Source organism: Cynoglossus semilaevis, chromosome 7 (genome assembly GCF_000523025.1).
Source record: "Cynoglossus semilaevis isolate Cse_v1.0 chromosome 7, Cse_v1.0, whole genome shotgun sequence".
NCBI lineage: Eukaryota > Metazoa > Chordata > Actinopteri > Pleuronectiformes > Cynoglossidae > Cynoglossus > Cynoglossus semilaevis.
In genome coordinates, this window is record NC_024313.1 from 1,939,682 (window position 1) to 1,954,048 (window position 14,367).

The 14,367-nt window shown below is 39.8% G+C and overlaps 1 protein-coding gene across 1 annotated transcript in view; it reads right to left on the reverse strand.

Moving 5' to 3' along the window:
- Positions 1-14,367, reverse strand: part of ube2j1 (ubiquitin-conjugating enzyme E2, J1) — a 40,863-nt gene that overhangs the window by 8,777 nt on the left and 17,719 nt on the right. Inside the window, exon 5 of the mRNA XM_008312715.3 lies at positions 7,285-7,390. Coding sequence (XP_008310937.1) covers positions 7,285-7,390 — 106 coding nt within the window. The remainder of the gene's footprint in view (positions 1-7,284; positions 7,391-14,367) is intronic.

Sequence of the window (14,367 nt, forward strand, 5' to 3'; positions counted from 1 at the left end):
TACATATATATGTATGTACACTGGAGATCAAAATTAGAGAACAACTCATAAAAAATGGAATAATTCTGATATATATGTATATGTGTGTATATATGTGTATATATATATATATACATACATATACATACATATATGTATATATATACATATATATACATATATACATATATATATATATATACAGTATATATATATATATATATATATACCCGCGAATGTTTTCGCTCTTCGAGAGATTGAGTTTCCTGTAGATTGATTCAAACAGTTCCGCCTTCACCTCAGCAGGACAGCTATCCAAAGAGTTTCTTGATCTTTTTTACATAGCGATATCTCAGCCAGGAAACTTCTGTAAGCGTTGTAATCATAAATTCACAAAGCTAAAACCGGAGCACCGACACACAGAGCTTGTTTAGATAAACCGATGATATAACGAAACATGTCACAACTCCGTGGCCGTGAGAGCATCAATGAACAAACACTCGAAGATTCATACTGTCTGTTTATCACCCCGTGTGTACATAGCTACCGCGAGACAGCTGCCACAGTCGACACGAACGAACAAAAACCACACAGGGTTCTCCTATCAATTAATCATGTAAAATCTGTGCGGAAGTTAATTCACAAATCTACAGCTTCGGCCAACAGAACTACTACCCCGCGGCTAGACGGCGAAAACGGCAACCGCAAATACTACTAGCCTATACTGCCATACTTTTTACAAGGATCCGTATGTACTTGAAATTATGCTGTGCTTGGATTTTTTTTTTTTTTTCGTCCCCTGCTACCTGGGACATTCAAGTACCAGAACCAGGCTTGAGAATGTCCAATATTTCAGTGTAATGTTTACTAATATCAACAAAACAGGGGGATGTGAAAACTGAAAAAAAAAAAAAAGAAAGGAAAGAAAAGACAACACCTAATGGCTCTTTCTGTGAGTTTCCCTTATAAAAAACAAATTAATCGTCCCTTGCAGCAGCTAATGGAGTGATGTTAAGAGTTTATCAATCGTGCTGCGGGTAACACAACATCTTGGTTCCTCGCACGCAGGGTTCCATGTATAGATCTGGATACATTATGGAATTAAATGATGCAAATACCAATCTCCTTCTACACTGAAATGTACACCCTATTCCATTTGAGTGAAGTAGTGTTATAGCCGAGGAGAAAGAATGCCTAAATAGGCTTCAGGTACTTAGCAAAGCGTTGAAAATGTTTCCACGAAAAGCTATCGGAAGTTATCTCCTGGGCTGCTTTCAAGTCTGGGCGATCACAGAGAATTGATATGATGGCAACCGGTTACATAAAAAGCAACGTTTGCGGTTGGTTTTCAACTTCAATTTGCACTAAATCAGTCAAACGTGGAGGGAATCCACATACAAGTCCAGCACTTTCCAGCGTAAAATCTCTTTGTAATTTGTACCTTTCGACCGAAAATACCCTTTTAGAATGCAGTCCTTTCTTTTCCCTTTCCTTTCCGAGAAAAAACAGGCCTTGCGGGTTGCATCGTTAGTAAGATATTTTGAGTTGCGATCTGGTGGATGCAAGTTAGGGGGAGTTGTTTGGGAGACCGAGGGGGGACCAATCAGAATGCAGACAGAAAACGGCTATAATAGTTGGCTTTTAGCCCAGAACAATTTGTGTTGTATGTGGTCAGACTATTCAAATCTGTTTACCATTTTCATTATCACCCCTAAGAGGAAAGGTGAAGGTCTCTGCGCAGTCATTTTTCAAGCGAGAACAATGAATAATTCGTAAAAAGTTCCCCAGCCAATCAATGGGGCTGAGAAATTAACTTAAATGAGACGTGGTCTACATTTGCACCGGTGAAATATTCACATATTTATTTTTGATCATATGTTCACATACGTTCCAGTCACAATTCTAATAGAGGCAAATGTAAAAAACAAAATGGCAGCAACTGCTCCTATGTGTTAATTTTTTTATTATTTTTTTTTCCAAATTTTTTCATGTGTTTAAAATTAGCCTGCAGCCAGGAGGCATAACTCTCAACCTGCTGCCCTGGCAAACAATGACATTTGCATGTGTGGGAGAAAGGTTGTGTCTCATGAATACTAAAATTGTCATTTTAAGTCAGCCTGTGCGGTGTTATTTTTAAAGATCAAGTTTTAACGGTCGATGTCATGTCACTGTGAATTTCAAAGGCATTTCTCCTTAAACATCGGGCTCGGTTTTGACCTTGACGGAAAAGGAGCATTTACAAATACTAAGAGACATTTTCGAGGGGGGGGGGGCAGTGACTGATTAGCCTTTTACGGAGCTCCACTAAATAAATTATAGTCGTGAATCTGAAGTAAAGGTCCGCATTCAAACTCGCGGGGCCACGCAGAACACTTCGAACTCGATGCATATTTTAAAACATCTTGGTTGGTACTAAAATGTCGAGCTGGGAGTTAATGTTTCACATTCACAATGTTTTATTTTAACACACTCCCGTCCTAGCTGTGGGATAAGGTAAACGACGATCTTCAATTCATACACTATCTCTAAGGTACAATGACAGAGTTACTACTCTAGGTGTAAAACTCAAACCTTAAATCTTTCACGGACAATCTGGATGTACCGTATATACTCGCGTATAAACCGACTCCTGAAAATTGATCCCAAAATGGTGATTTTTACAGAAACTCGCATACAAGCTGGACATGTTTTCATTTTTTGCGGTGGTAAAATGTCAACAAATTATCTTGGTAAACACTGTTTACGTTAAAATTGCGAAGATTTCGCCAATGTTTGTTGCGAAATTCGGAAAAGATGTGATTTTTTTTTGCACAGTATATCAGTGGTACAGTTAAAATAAATATAAAATATCAGTTGTGGATTGAATGTAATGATATTTTTGACCATACGTTCGACTTGGTGTTTAAATATCGGTGATGATGCGATCGATGGATGCGCATATAAGCCGACCCCCACCGATTCGATCTTTATTTTTTGGTGTTTTCAATTTGGCTTATATGCGAGTATGTACAGTAAGTCGTAAGATTTTTTTTTATCCCTTACCCAGAAGATGAAATAAATCAGGCCAGAATGGTTGACATGCTTGGGTTTTTCTCCGTAGGTAACGCCACGTATTTTCACCCACTAACATTAGAACAAAACCGTTCCTCCTTGATTGAAATCCACTCTCTCGCCTGTGACATTTGATTGCCGTTGCATCCCTATATGGACGCCTGCTGACACTGTGCTGAATGTCAGCATTTCTTGATTTTAATTAAAATGATGTGGGTTGTTTTTGTTTTTTTTCTCAAATAATACATGCAAGTATAAGTAGGCTTTACCTAACAGAAACTCCTGATAACAGCGAGGAAAATGATGACATCAAATAATACATGCAAGTATAAGTAGGCCTTACCTAACAGAAACTCCTGATAACAGTGGGGAAAATGATGACATTTACCAACAAATTCATCGTGACATCATTCAATAACCTCTCGCTGTACTGAATAAAGTTCTCGATCGAGTCACGATAAGATAATTAAGAAGAAACTGTAAGTCATCCGCGACAAAGGGACACAATAAGCATTCCCGAGACAACATCTGGGATGACGTTCTTCAGTCTGGGCTCTTGTGAAATTGAACACGGTTTTAGTTGTGACAGTCTCATAGTTGTACGAGTGGTACAAGAGGACAACAATCTGATTTCTTTTGACCTCAAGTATCAACACTGCGGCCCATTTTTAAGTTGATACAAGCCTCTGCTCCGCAACTCCGTACAAAGGGACTCTGATCACGCCGTTCTTTCGTTTTCCTGTTAGATAAAGAGTTACGGTGCTTCTCAAAGAGCGGGGCGGATCTGCTTGGAGGGGCGCGGTGAGGTGTCGGGGGGGGGGGGGGGGGGGGGGGGGGGGGGTTAGTTTCGTTTCTTATTATTTTATTACAGGCCAACAAAAGAACAACCACAAATATATGTGCTATAATATCGTGCATACATCGCTAATACTACAAATCTTGCAAGTATATAGCGGATATATAATGGCGGGAAAACTCTGGCGGGCCAAATATAATTACAGGACGGGCCAGATTTGGCACCTGTGCTCTAGGGGGCGCATGACAGAAAATAATTGCGAACCACTCCATTGGACTCACTATACAGTATGTTGTCCTTCGTATTACGTGTTTCGCAAGGCTTTTTTTGTGTGTGTGAATTTTCACAAATTCGTCCACCTCTTTCACAAACAACAACAGGCTAACCCTTGGGTCATAGACGGCAGAGAATTCCCCTCCCACACCTAAACTGTCCTCATCAGCTCCACTGCACTGTTGCCATGCTATGGGACCGTCTGCAATAAAAGACAATAAAACCACTTCAGAGAATCGTATCAATCTTGGCTCACCTGGAGCACTGACACTTCATTAAACTTAAGCTGGAAAAAAAAAAAAAAAAGATCCCAAGACTGTTTTTAATGCAGCACAAGAAAAGAAAATTATGGCAAAGATTTTTTTTTTTTTTACTCTGTTTAAAAATGTCACTATTTTTAGTTTTCTTTCCCCCGGGGGTAGGCGGATGAATGCATTCGCAGACTGATATATGTAGGATTTTTTTTTTGCCTGATGACGTTAACATTAATTCTGCGCGTTAACTTGACTGGATGATTTATCACGAACTGGGAGACTCTGGAGGGCCCCAAACCTCTTCATCCAAAAAAAATGACATTTTAAACATGAAATACAACCGTGTTATTAGCTACTTAGCTTCCTGCAACGTTCGCGCAAACATTCATATCCGCCATCTACGCTGTAAATTACAGTTAATCCCTTACCAAGAACGATAAGTTATGCAATGTACTCTCAGTTACGAAGAAGATTAAGTGCACCCTGTGCCTGAGCTTTGGTTAACCAAAAATTGCGAGGTAAGGTGTAAAAAAAAAAAAAAAAAAAAAAAAAAAAAGAAAGAACGAACTGAACTGTCTGATGACGGACTAAACCCCAATCACGTTCCCCATTAGTGGGCGAACAATCCAACGCTCTGTGAACTCTGCTTCACAATGAGAGCAGGAGCCGTCACTGAAGGCTCAGCGTGTCACCAGACGGCAGCTGCACCCCTCCGGTGACAACTCCTTAAATTAAAGGAGAGCCGAAATGTACTTACATGTCTCAGGTGGAGTCCAATTCTCGAGAGATTCGATGCACAAACAAAACGCACTGCCAGCAAAAAAACACGATCCAAATTGTGTCGCTGTAAGGACGTGCCGTTCGTGTGATTTTCAGTGAAGTTTTGTGAACGTCACTTCTGGCAAAGTTTAGGGGGGGAAAAAAAAATCAAAAATAAGTATCTTTGATGTTTACTGTTTTTTTTTTTTAACAAAAAAGTCATTTTAAAAAGTATGCAGCGCTTAATTCGGAAAATCAGTTTCTCTGACTTGTGAATTATAATTTAATTCAACTTGTAACTTGTACAATTATATTTTGAAAACTACATTTCTCTGTGTACTTTGCCAAAGAAAAAACCCCTTCTATTCAAATTTGGAAAACATTTTTTTTTCTCCCAGAGAAATCATTTTGTTATTGAACTGATTCTGTTCTAATATGATTTTTTTTTTCCCCACATTTACGCTAATCCATGCATCCATTATAATATTTAACAAAAGTGTGTGTGCCTGTAACCAAAATGCTAGTTGTAATGTGCGGCTTCAGCTAACGGGTAAAAACAGATTATCCACTATCTGTTAGTTCAGACCCCACTGGCTGGTTGGCTTAGCTACAGTTGAGCAACATGTCTCATTAAACAATTGCCTCTGTATTTATTGAAGATTTACTTAAAACCAACAAAAAAAACAAAGTTTTTTCCACATTCTCCATCAGGTGATCGGTTTGTCAGCAAAACTATCTGATCGAAATAAAATCGATACGGGGATGGAGCGATCTGATACTCAGGATCAGCATCGGTCCAATATTGGTCAAAATTTCAGTTTCAAACATCGGGAAAAAAAAATTATAAACAAAATCAGGATCAGCATCGGTCCAATATTGGTTAAAATTTCAGTTTCAAACATCGGAAAAAAAATATATCAATATTAAAATACCTAAGCCCAACCCTATGCGCTAAACCAGGGGTGTCAAACATGCAGCCCGTGGGCCAAAACTGGCCCGCTAGGGGGTTCAATCCGGTCCGCTTGACAAATTTTGAAAGCAGAAAAAGCCCAAACACCTCATGTTTATGATGATTTGTAAAATTATATTTCATCAAATATGTATATTTTCTAATATACGTGTACTTCTTGTATTGAAAAGGATGAAAACACGCAGAAAAAAACAGCATAACTAATACTTTTGCCCGAAAGGCGGACTCCTGTATACGATATGAGAACTCGACTATAAGGAGTGTGTGACATTTATTTTTATTTATTTGTATGACTCGCCGACCTCCATAGGGTCCTGTGTTTGTTTTTGCCTGGCCTGATTTCTTGCTAGCCAGATTCTATGGCAGTTTACTTGTCAGTCATGAACTTGGCGAACTCAAAAAAAAAAAAAAAAAAAAAAAATATATTGGGACAGGAGCCTTTTTCTGCTGTTCTTTCTCTGACTGACAGCGCTTCCAATCACCAGGGGTATAGAACCAGGAGATGAGAAAACTAAAGAGAAGTGCTGCCTCAGCCACGGACTGAAGAGGAAAAACTTCCATCGGGGGGGAGATAAGCAGCTTCGTATTTATAGCAAAGTGTGCCTTAGTGTCTATCTCATCTCCATGTGCTAATGAAAGCGCTAGCTGATCAAGACCCCGTCTCCACTGCAAATAGGAGAGTGACATTAGCTGGAGCTTCTCATATTCTGCCTTTGTGCCATGCTCTCTGAGGGAAATGCAGTGTGAAATGAGGAGCAATGTGCCCACTCATGCCCCTCCCCCTCCACCCCCCCCCCCCCCAGGAAGAGGACAAAGAGGATATTTTGGCATGCGTATTTGTCGTCTTGCGATGCCAGGGGCTAGCCTGGGCAGGATGATCTCCCATTGTGACCGGAGAAAGTTATTAGTGGGGAGTCTTGTCCTCGGAGGCTCAGGTGCTGATTGTTTTACATGCTTGTGCAGAGCTGAGTTGGGTTAATGTCATCTAACAAGAGTCATGCCTGTGATATCGTACCCCCCCCGCCCCCCGCCCCTTCTCGGTGTTTGCCAATCCCACCTGCGAGCTCATATTGTCACACATGGTTCCACACTGCTCCTCTCAAATCCTTTCATTACCATAACAAATTATTCACGATACACACTTGGCAAAAGAATAAATAAAAAAAGTAAGTTTTTTTTTTTTGTTATCTACTAAATCTTACTTTTTGGCAAGGGTCCTCCTCTCCTCCGGGGTATAATCGAGTGATCCAATTGCCCCTTCTCCTTTCGTCGGCATAAATCCGATTATAGCTATTAGAGCTGTTCGTACTGGAAGAGAGACAAGAAGAAAAACAAAGAAGAAATGAGGACAAAGGTAGCATGTTAGCTAGTACGTGTTAAAAAAACAACAGTGTATGACAGGCTGGAGAAAAGGAAAAAAAAAAACATTGTTATACATATGCAAAAAGGTGCTTTGTATTCAGCTGGCTATATTACACTGCTGTCTCTGAGGACACCTACACACTGTACATTCAGTAAATACATAAACAGGCTTGCTGTCAGTGAGAATGTGTCTACAGGAGATTAGCGAGGTCTTTCATAATTTTCCTGGATGAAAAAAAAACCTACTATAAATCCAAGTAATATCACACACACACACTAAACACAAGCCAACGTTGTTAGTAAACCATTGCGGCTATTACAGTAATGCTGACTGTCCAAATAACCTTGCGAGCTCACAACTTTCTCCAGCCAGAGCCATTGTACTATTACTGTTTATTTGTTTCTATTTGTTCCTATAACGCAGTGGTTCTCCATTAGTTTCTGTCAAGCTCCCCCTTGGGGACAGAAATGTCTTCACACCCCCCCCTCTGAGCCACAACCCCTATGAATTGAAATACTATTAAGAACCTGATAACATGTATATTTTTTATCTGTACAAACCACTGTATGAGTTGCTGCCCCCTAGTGGCTGGACCTTGCTATCATTCAAGCATTACAGTAATGGTACACTTATGTCCAGCGTGCCCCCCAGGTGCCTCGCCCCACTATTTGAGTACTGCCATATGCAAGAAGAATTGAATCATACTATATGCCACATAGCTACATGCCTTTAATCAGCATCCAAACATATGTGTATATATAGTATATTGGGTTTATATTTCTAAACATATATTAATGTTTTCAATGAAGGTAGAACACTTTCTCTGACCCACACCCCTATGAATTGAAATACTATTAAGAACCTGATAACATGTATATTTTTTATCTGTACAAACCAATGTATGAGTTGCTGCCCCCTAGTGGCTGGAGGCTTGTTATCATTCAAGCATTACAGCAGAGGAAGATCAGCATGTCATATTCCATTGTAAGCCCCCCCGGCACCTCACTGCACCGCCCCCCCAGGGGGGGCTCGCCCCACTATTTGAGACGCGCAGTTATAATAGATAACTAGATTTTCCTTAAGTTGAGACGCTCGAGTCAACACACAGAAAAGTTCAAAGTTGCTCATCCCGGATAATGCCTCATATTGAACCCTACCCACGCAGGTTACCAGCTGAGACAGCAGTATTGTTGTGAATCATTTTGAGTGTACCACAGAGGCACTTTGGTTCAGCGTTATATGTCCGTGGACAGATTCGGAATAATAACGGCGCAAGACACACGCGGGTAGGTGGGAAGTTCAAAGTGAAGGTCACGTTCATACGCTAGATGTATGTGTTAGCAACGGAAAAAAAATGATAGAAAGTTTGTTAGTTGTTCTTTTTAAATGACACGGACACAGACTTTTAACGCGTTAAAGTAATCGGTAAACGCATCAGTGAATCATCGGGGTTTACTGAGCCGTAGAACGTATTTCCTTTCTGTGTGGATCTAGTTCAGAGCAGTGAATAAAAACCAATGCAGAATGGTTTTTTTTTTGGTTTTTTTTTCCCAGTCAGACCAAGCTTTACAACAGACCACAAAAGACAAAAAACATATCTGTGCACCAAAGACGGCACAGAACAAATTGGTCGGAAACTTGTTTTCTCCAGATACACGTGTCTGTGCAGGCAGTTTTACATGAGTCGAGAGAGTGTGTGATTCTCGATAAAAGAAAAAGTACACAGTACAGGCTTGGATGTTGCTTAAGTCCCCACAGAAATAGTTGTAACAGTCATACCACGTCTGCGGTACTGAATATTTGAAGATCATCAGGCACAAGAATGGAAAAGGTGGGAGTGTAGTTATTATAAATAAATGCATTTCAACTATAGATTTTTTTTTTTTTTGAACAGCTAATCTAAGTTTAATAACAACATGGCTTCGTATCGAGTTGCTTTCTCAACTGTATTGTGAGCTGCCACTTGTTCAATGTGTGGTTTTATTACTGCGAAGTACCTAAGCTACGTGGACCCTTTAGCGGTACCTAGCATCCCTTTAGCGGTGCACAAGGTATTTATATTTTGGCTGATAAATAGGCTAAAAAATCTTTTTTTAGTGGTAAGTTCTTCTTCTTAGCTTAGCTTAGTGGTACTCACTCGCCTGACCCACAACCCCGCAAATCGAAATACTATTATAAATACTATATATAAGAACCTGATAACATGTATATTTTTATCTGTACAAACCACTGTATGCGTTGCTGCCACCTAGTGGCTAAAGGCTTGTTATCATTTAAGCATTACAGCAGTGGTACACTTATGTCCAGTGTTCCATATTCCATTGGAAGACCCTCACGCCCCCTGAAGCCTCCCCTAGGGGTGGCCGCCCCACTATTTGAAAAGTACTAGCTTAGCTGAACACGTAAGTGATACCGTTGGTACTTGAAGAGCTAAATATTATCAATGGTTTTCAGAAGGGGGCAGTGTTCACAAATTCAAGTTCTACAAGGAGAAGAGTAAGGTTTATCGACGATAGAAAAATGGGAAACAAGCTAACGTTTTTTCATTAGCTTCGCTGGGGAAAAAATCTTGTCCAGGATGAGTCCAATTCCCATTACATATGATGTGGACTAATATGGTTAAAAAGAAGGATGTGGTAGCCGACCAATCAGTAGGTCCACTGTGGAATTTTGTTAATTAACATTTACCTTTTGGACGAGATCCGAAAAACAAGGGATTCGTAACTGTTTTTATTTTGGTGCGTAGGGATGTGGCGTCATGTCAGATCATTTTTATCTCCTAGTTTTTGCTTCTTCTTTTTTTTTTTAACGCTACTGTTACTTCATAAAATGACGTGCAATTACAGGGTCTCTCCTCTCAGCTCAATTGTCTTTCATTTAGAAGCTGCCGTGTACAATAAAGGGAACCCAACAGGGAGGGCTACCAACCATCCGTTAGATAAAGTTCCCAAAATGCTGTCACGTTTTTGTTTTTTTTTAACATTGCCTGAAATATTTGGTCGAGCAGTTTACCTTGTGTAAATGATTATATGCGATAGCACATCACTGTCAATTTAAAATTGCTTGGACGACTGACATGCTTAGGTTCACATTCAGAAGAAGACACAGTATACTTTCCACGGTGTAACTTGTGTCACAACAACATTAGCCCGAGTACACAAAAGGAAGAATGGTGCTGAGGCATGCAGAAAAACACCGGGAAGGGCCAAAGAGATAGAACATAGCTACTATATCACCCACTCAACCAGAACATGGCAATCTGGACGAACAGACGGCAGCAGCGCTTCGAGGTTGTAACATATGCAAAAACTATGATGGATAAGGCCCTGTTGCTAATTCACAGCTTTTTGAAGATGCTGCATCGCTTCATTCACTCGACAAAGTTTCAGAAAATCGAAAAAAAAAAAAATGTAAACACTTTCCACGATGCAGATTTAATTACAAACCTAAAGAAATGTTGAAATTTGAAAAGATGGAAAATAAATAGAAAGAAAAGTGATCATTCAAACTCGGGCTGGCAAAAATCAGAATCACGATTATTTTGATTCTTATTGAAGAATCAAACGACTTTTCATTGATTTGCGAATTAGGAATTTGCTTTTATTGAACTTTGAAACTTTACTGAACGTTAAAGCGACCAAAAAACAAACTAAAAAAATATAAATATAATATTGTAACTTGGTGAGGGAATGTGAGGTTGTATGTTATGTGTTATTGCCAATATTGTTTCTGAAATGACTGTACTATATTTGGCTAGTTACTCCATTTTCTTGGGTGCCTTGAACGCACCGAGGTATAGCGCGCATGTGCATTTTGTTCCGTTCTGTCGTTGGGAGCCGGCGGGGATTATGCCGAGCGGTCGGTAGGTTTTAGCGTACGGTGTGACTAACAACAACACCTATTGAGTTAGCGAAAAAAAATTTAGCGCTACGCTACAATATATATGTATATAATACTATATATAAAAATCGAAAAACGATGTGGCAGCAGTAGTAGTTAGCTAACCAAAACCAAACATAGATGGAATGATTAGCATGCTGATTGTCACAAAAATCGTTTTATTTCGATTGTCTTGTTTTCACGATTGTGAGAAGCCAAAATCGGAATCGAAATCCAATTCTGATAAATCGATGAAAACCCATTCACAGGGACAAAAAAACAAGTGATCTTCTTGTTACAAGGTAACAGGCCATGTGGTGAATAATCACTACAAGCCCTAGAGTAAAAGATCACCCTGTTCTTGACACCTGGCACCTTTTGAAAATTAGCATCGCATTTGTGAGTTAGTAGCTACGCTAACTGTCGATGGAACCATTTTTTTTCCCAGCATTTTCTGAGAATTTGCAAAGGTCTGATTTCCTTGTTCTTTTTAACCACACTTTCTGTCCAGTTGATCACAATCGCTTTAAAAAAAGCAATTACGAGAGGGACATTTTGTTATTACAAATCCCCTTTTTTTCTGCTCATTCTAGTCTCACTAAAACTACAGACAAACAACGTCTTTCAAGGAGCTACCTCAAAAACCTTTATTACAGGAAGGCGATTAATTCCCTGGTAATTGATGGAGAATTCACGCGACTATTTCTTTGATCATTTATTATCTATAATTACTGTCGCATCTTCAACCCTGTAATGCGTCACCACCTGCGTGATGGCCAAATCTCTAGAGAGTTGTTTACTTTTTTCTCTTCACCCAATTTTCTAATTGCGACGTTTTGGCCTGCGAACAAATTGAATTTTTTTTTTTTTGAAGTTTTAAATCATATAACAGATGTATGGATTGAGCAACTTTTCAAAAAAAAAAAAAAAAAAAAGGGGGACCAGTCACAGTTCACTGCCACAAAATTAAATCCAGTTATCTGTTAAATAATACATCTTATCGCTGAAGTGGCAGTGCAGTATGTGATGAAGAATCGTGACGCGGATTGGACTCGACTTTGATCAAATTAGGAAAACAGAGAAGAAGAAAAAAAAAAAAATCAAAGTGAAGGTGAAGCCTTTTTACGAAGCTGCGGCACATTCCCTTTATTAACAGCGAGCTGTATATCGAGATCCGTGCCAGCTCTTCCCTCTTCACAGCGAGCTGAGAGATGAATGGATTTGCGTGGGCGTAGAAACTACACACCTATGTAACGACGCACGCCCCAGACATTAAATAAAAACATGGCTGCTTGGTGAGACGTTGCGAGGTTTAAGAATCCTGGCACTCTTAATCACTGAGCAAAAACAAACAAACCATCAAACAAAAAAGCCATATAACATGCACACGCTTTTATGATATATTATATTTTTTTTTTTTGTGAGGTCTGTCTTTCTCCCTTCTCCTCCTCCTGTGTGTGTGCGGAGTTGATTAGTGTGATCAGATTCACCTGTGTCTGTCGTTAGCCTCACTCCTGTCACCTGGTGCCCTTGGTATATATACCTCCCTGTCTCACACTCTCAGTCTTGCTGGGATCTTTGTTCTGTGTTCATGCTGGTTGTGCGCTGTGTTCCTGCGTGTTGTGTTTGGTGTTTATGCCTTTGATGATCTGGCTCTTTGTTCCTTGTTCCTGCGACCCAGTGAGTTCTGTGATTTTTGGCACTTTGTAAACAAAGTTCACTCCACCTTAAAAAACAAAACAAAAAAAAAAGTCTCTCTCGTGCGGTTCGCTCACGCTCACGGCCTAACGTGTTTCGTATAAATGCAGAAAGAAATACGGACTTTTCAAATGACATCAGAGGGAATGTTGGAATCACTCGGACGCGCTTAATTAAGCTTAATGTAAGCAAGATAAAACGGCAGTGAGCACAGGCTTGGAATCACCGCTGCTGGTCTGCCAGCATCGTTCGCAATCTCTGTGTTACTCAGCCAGGCCTACTGTGATAATTCCAGAACGGAACGAGACAAACCTCGTACTGCAATTTGTGAACAAAGAAAGGAACGTAACACCTTTATACCGCGGCCACCCGCATGACCTGCAGTAGGTTGGGGAAAAAAAAAAAAAGGATTTAATGCTACGTTGTCTTTGATTTCATAGAGTTATGCATTTACCCTTTTCAGTTAAGAGATGGAACCAGAAGGGGTGAAAAAAAAACAAAAAAAAAACGTTACAGCAGATGCACAGTCTCCCACTGAGTTTCCACTTATCGAAATCCCATGCTGGGAAAAACATGAAAGAAAATCTCTGCCAAAGGAAGGATAGGACAGAAAAGGCAGATAAAACATATTTTTCCAACAGAGACACGGTGTTAGTCAAAGACCCCTATACAGGATATGAATCGAGCTGTCAGAAGACAAATGTTAAATCCATGGAAATAGACTAGAGCAGCGGTGCCCAATAAGAAACAGTGCTGATAGAACGTGAGCAATTAAAAGAAAACAAATTAAAAATATGAATAGAATTCTATTGTTGTATGTATAGTTGTGAACATATACCAGTTGTTCTCATTTATTTTCTGTCATGCGCCCCCTTGAGGTCGGAAATGTTTTCACTCCCCCCTCCGACCCACACCCCTATGAATTGAAATCCTATTGAAATCCTATTGAGAACATGTATATTTTTATCTGTACAAACCACTGTATGATTTGCTGCCACCTAGTGGCTGGAGGCTTGCTATCATTCAAGCATTACAGTAATGGTACACTTATGTCCAGCGTGCCCCCCAGGTGCCTCGCCCCACTATTTGAGTACTGCCATATGCAAGAAGAATTGAATCATACTATATGCCACATAGCTACATGCCTTTAATCAGCCCCCAAACATATGTGTATATATAGTATATTGGGTTTATATTTCTAAACATATATTAATGTTTTCAATGAAGGTAGATCACTTCCGACCTGCCATTTAAATAGTAGATTGCGAAAAAAAAAATGTGTGAGCACCCCTACTAAACTAGCATCGTCTCTGACTCTGTATGGATTCCGAGACACAAAAACTAC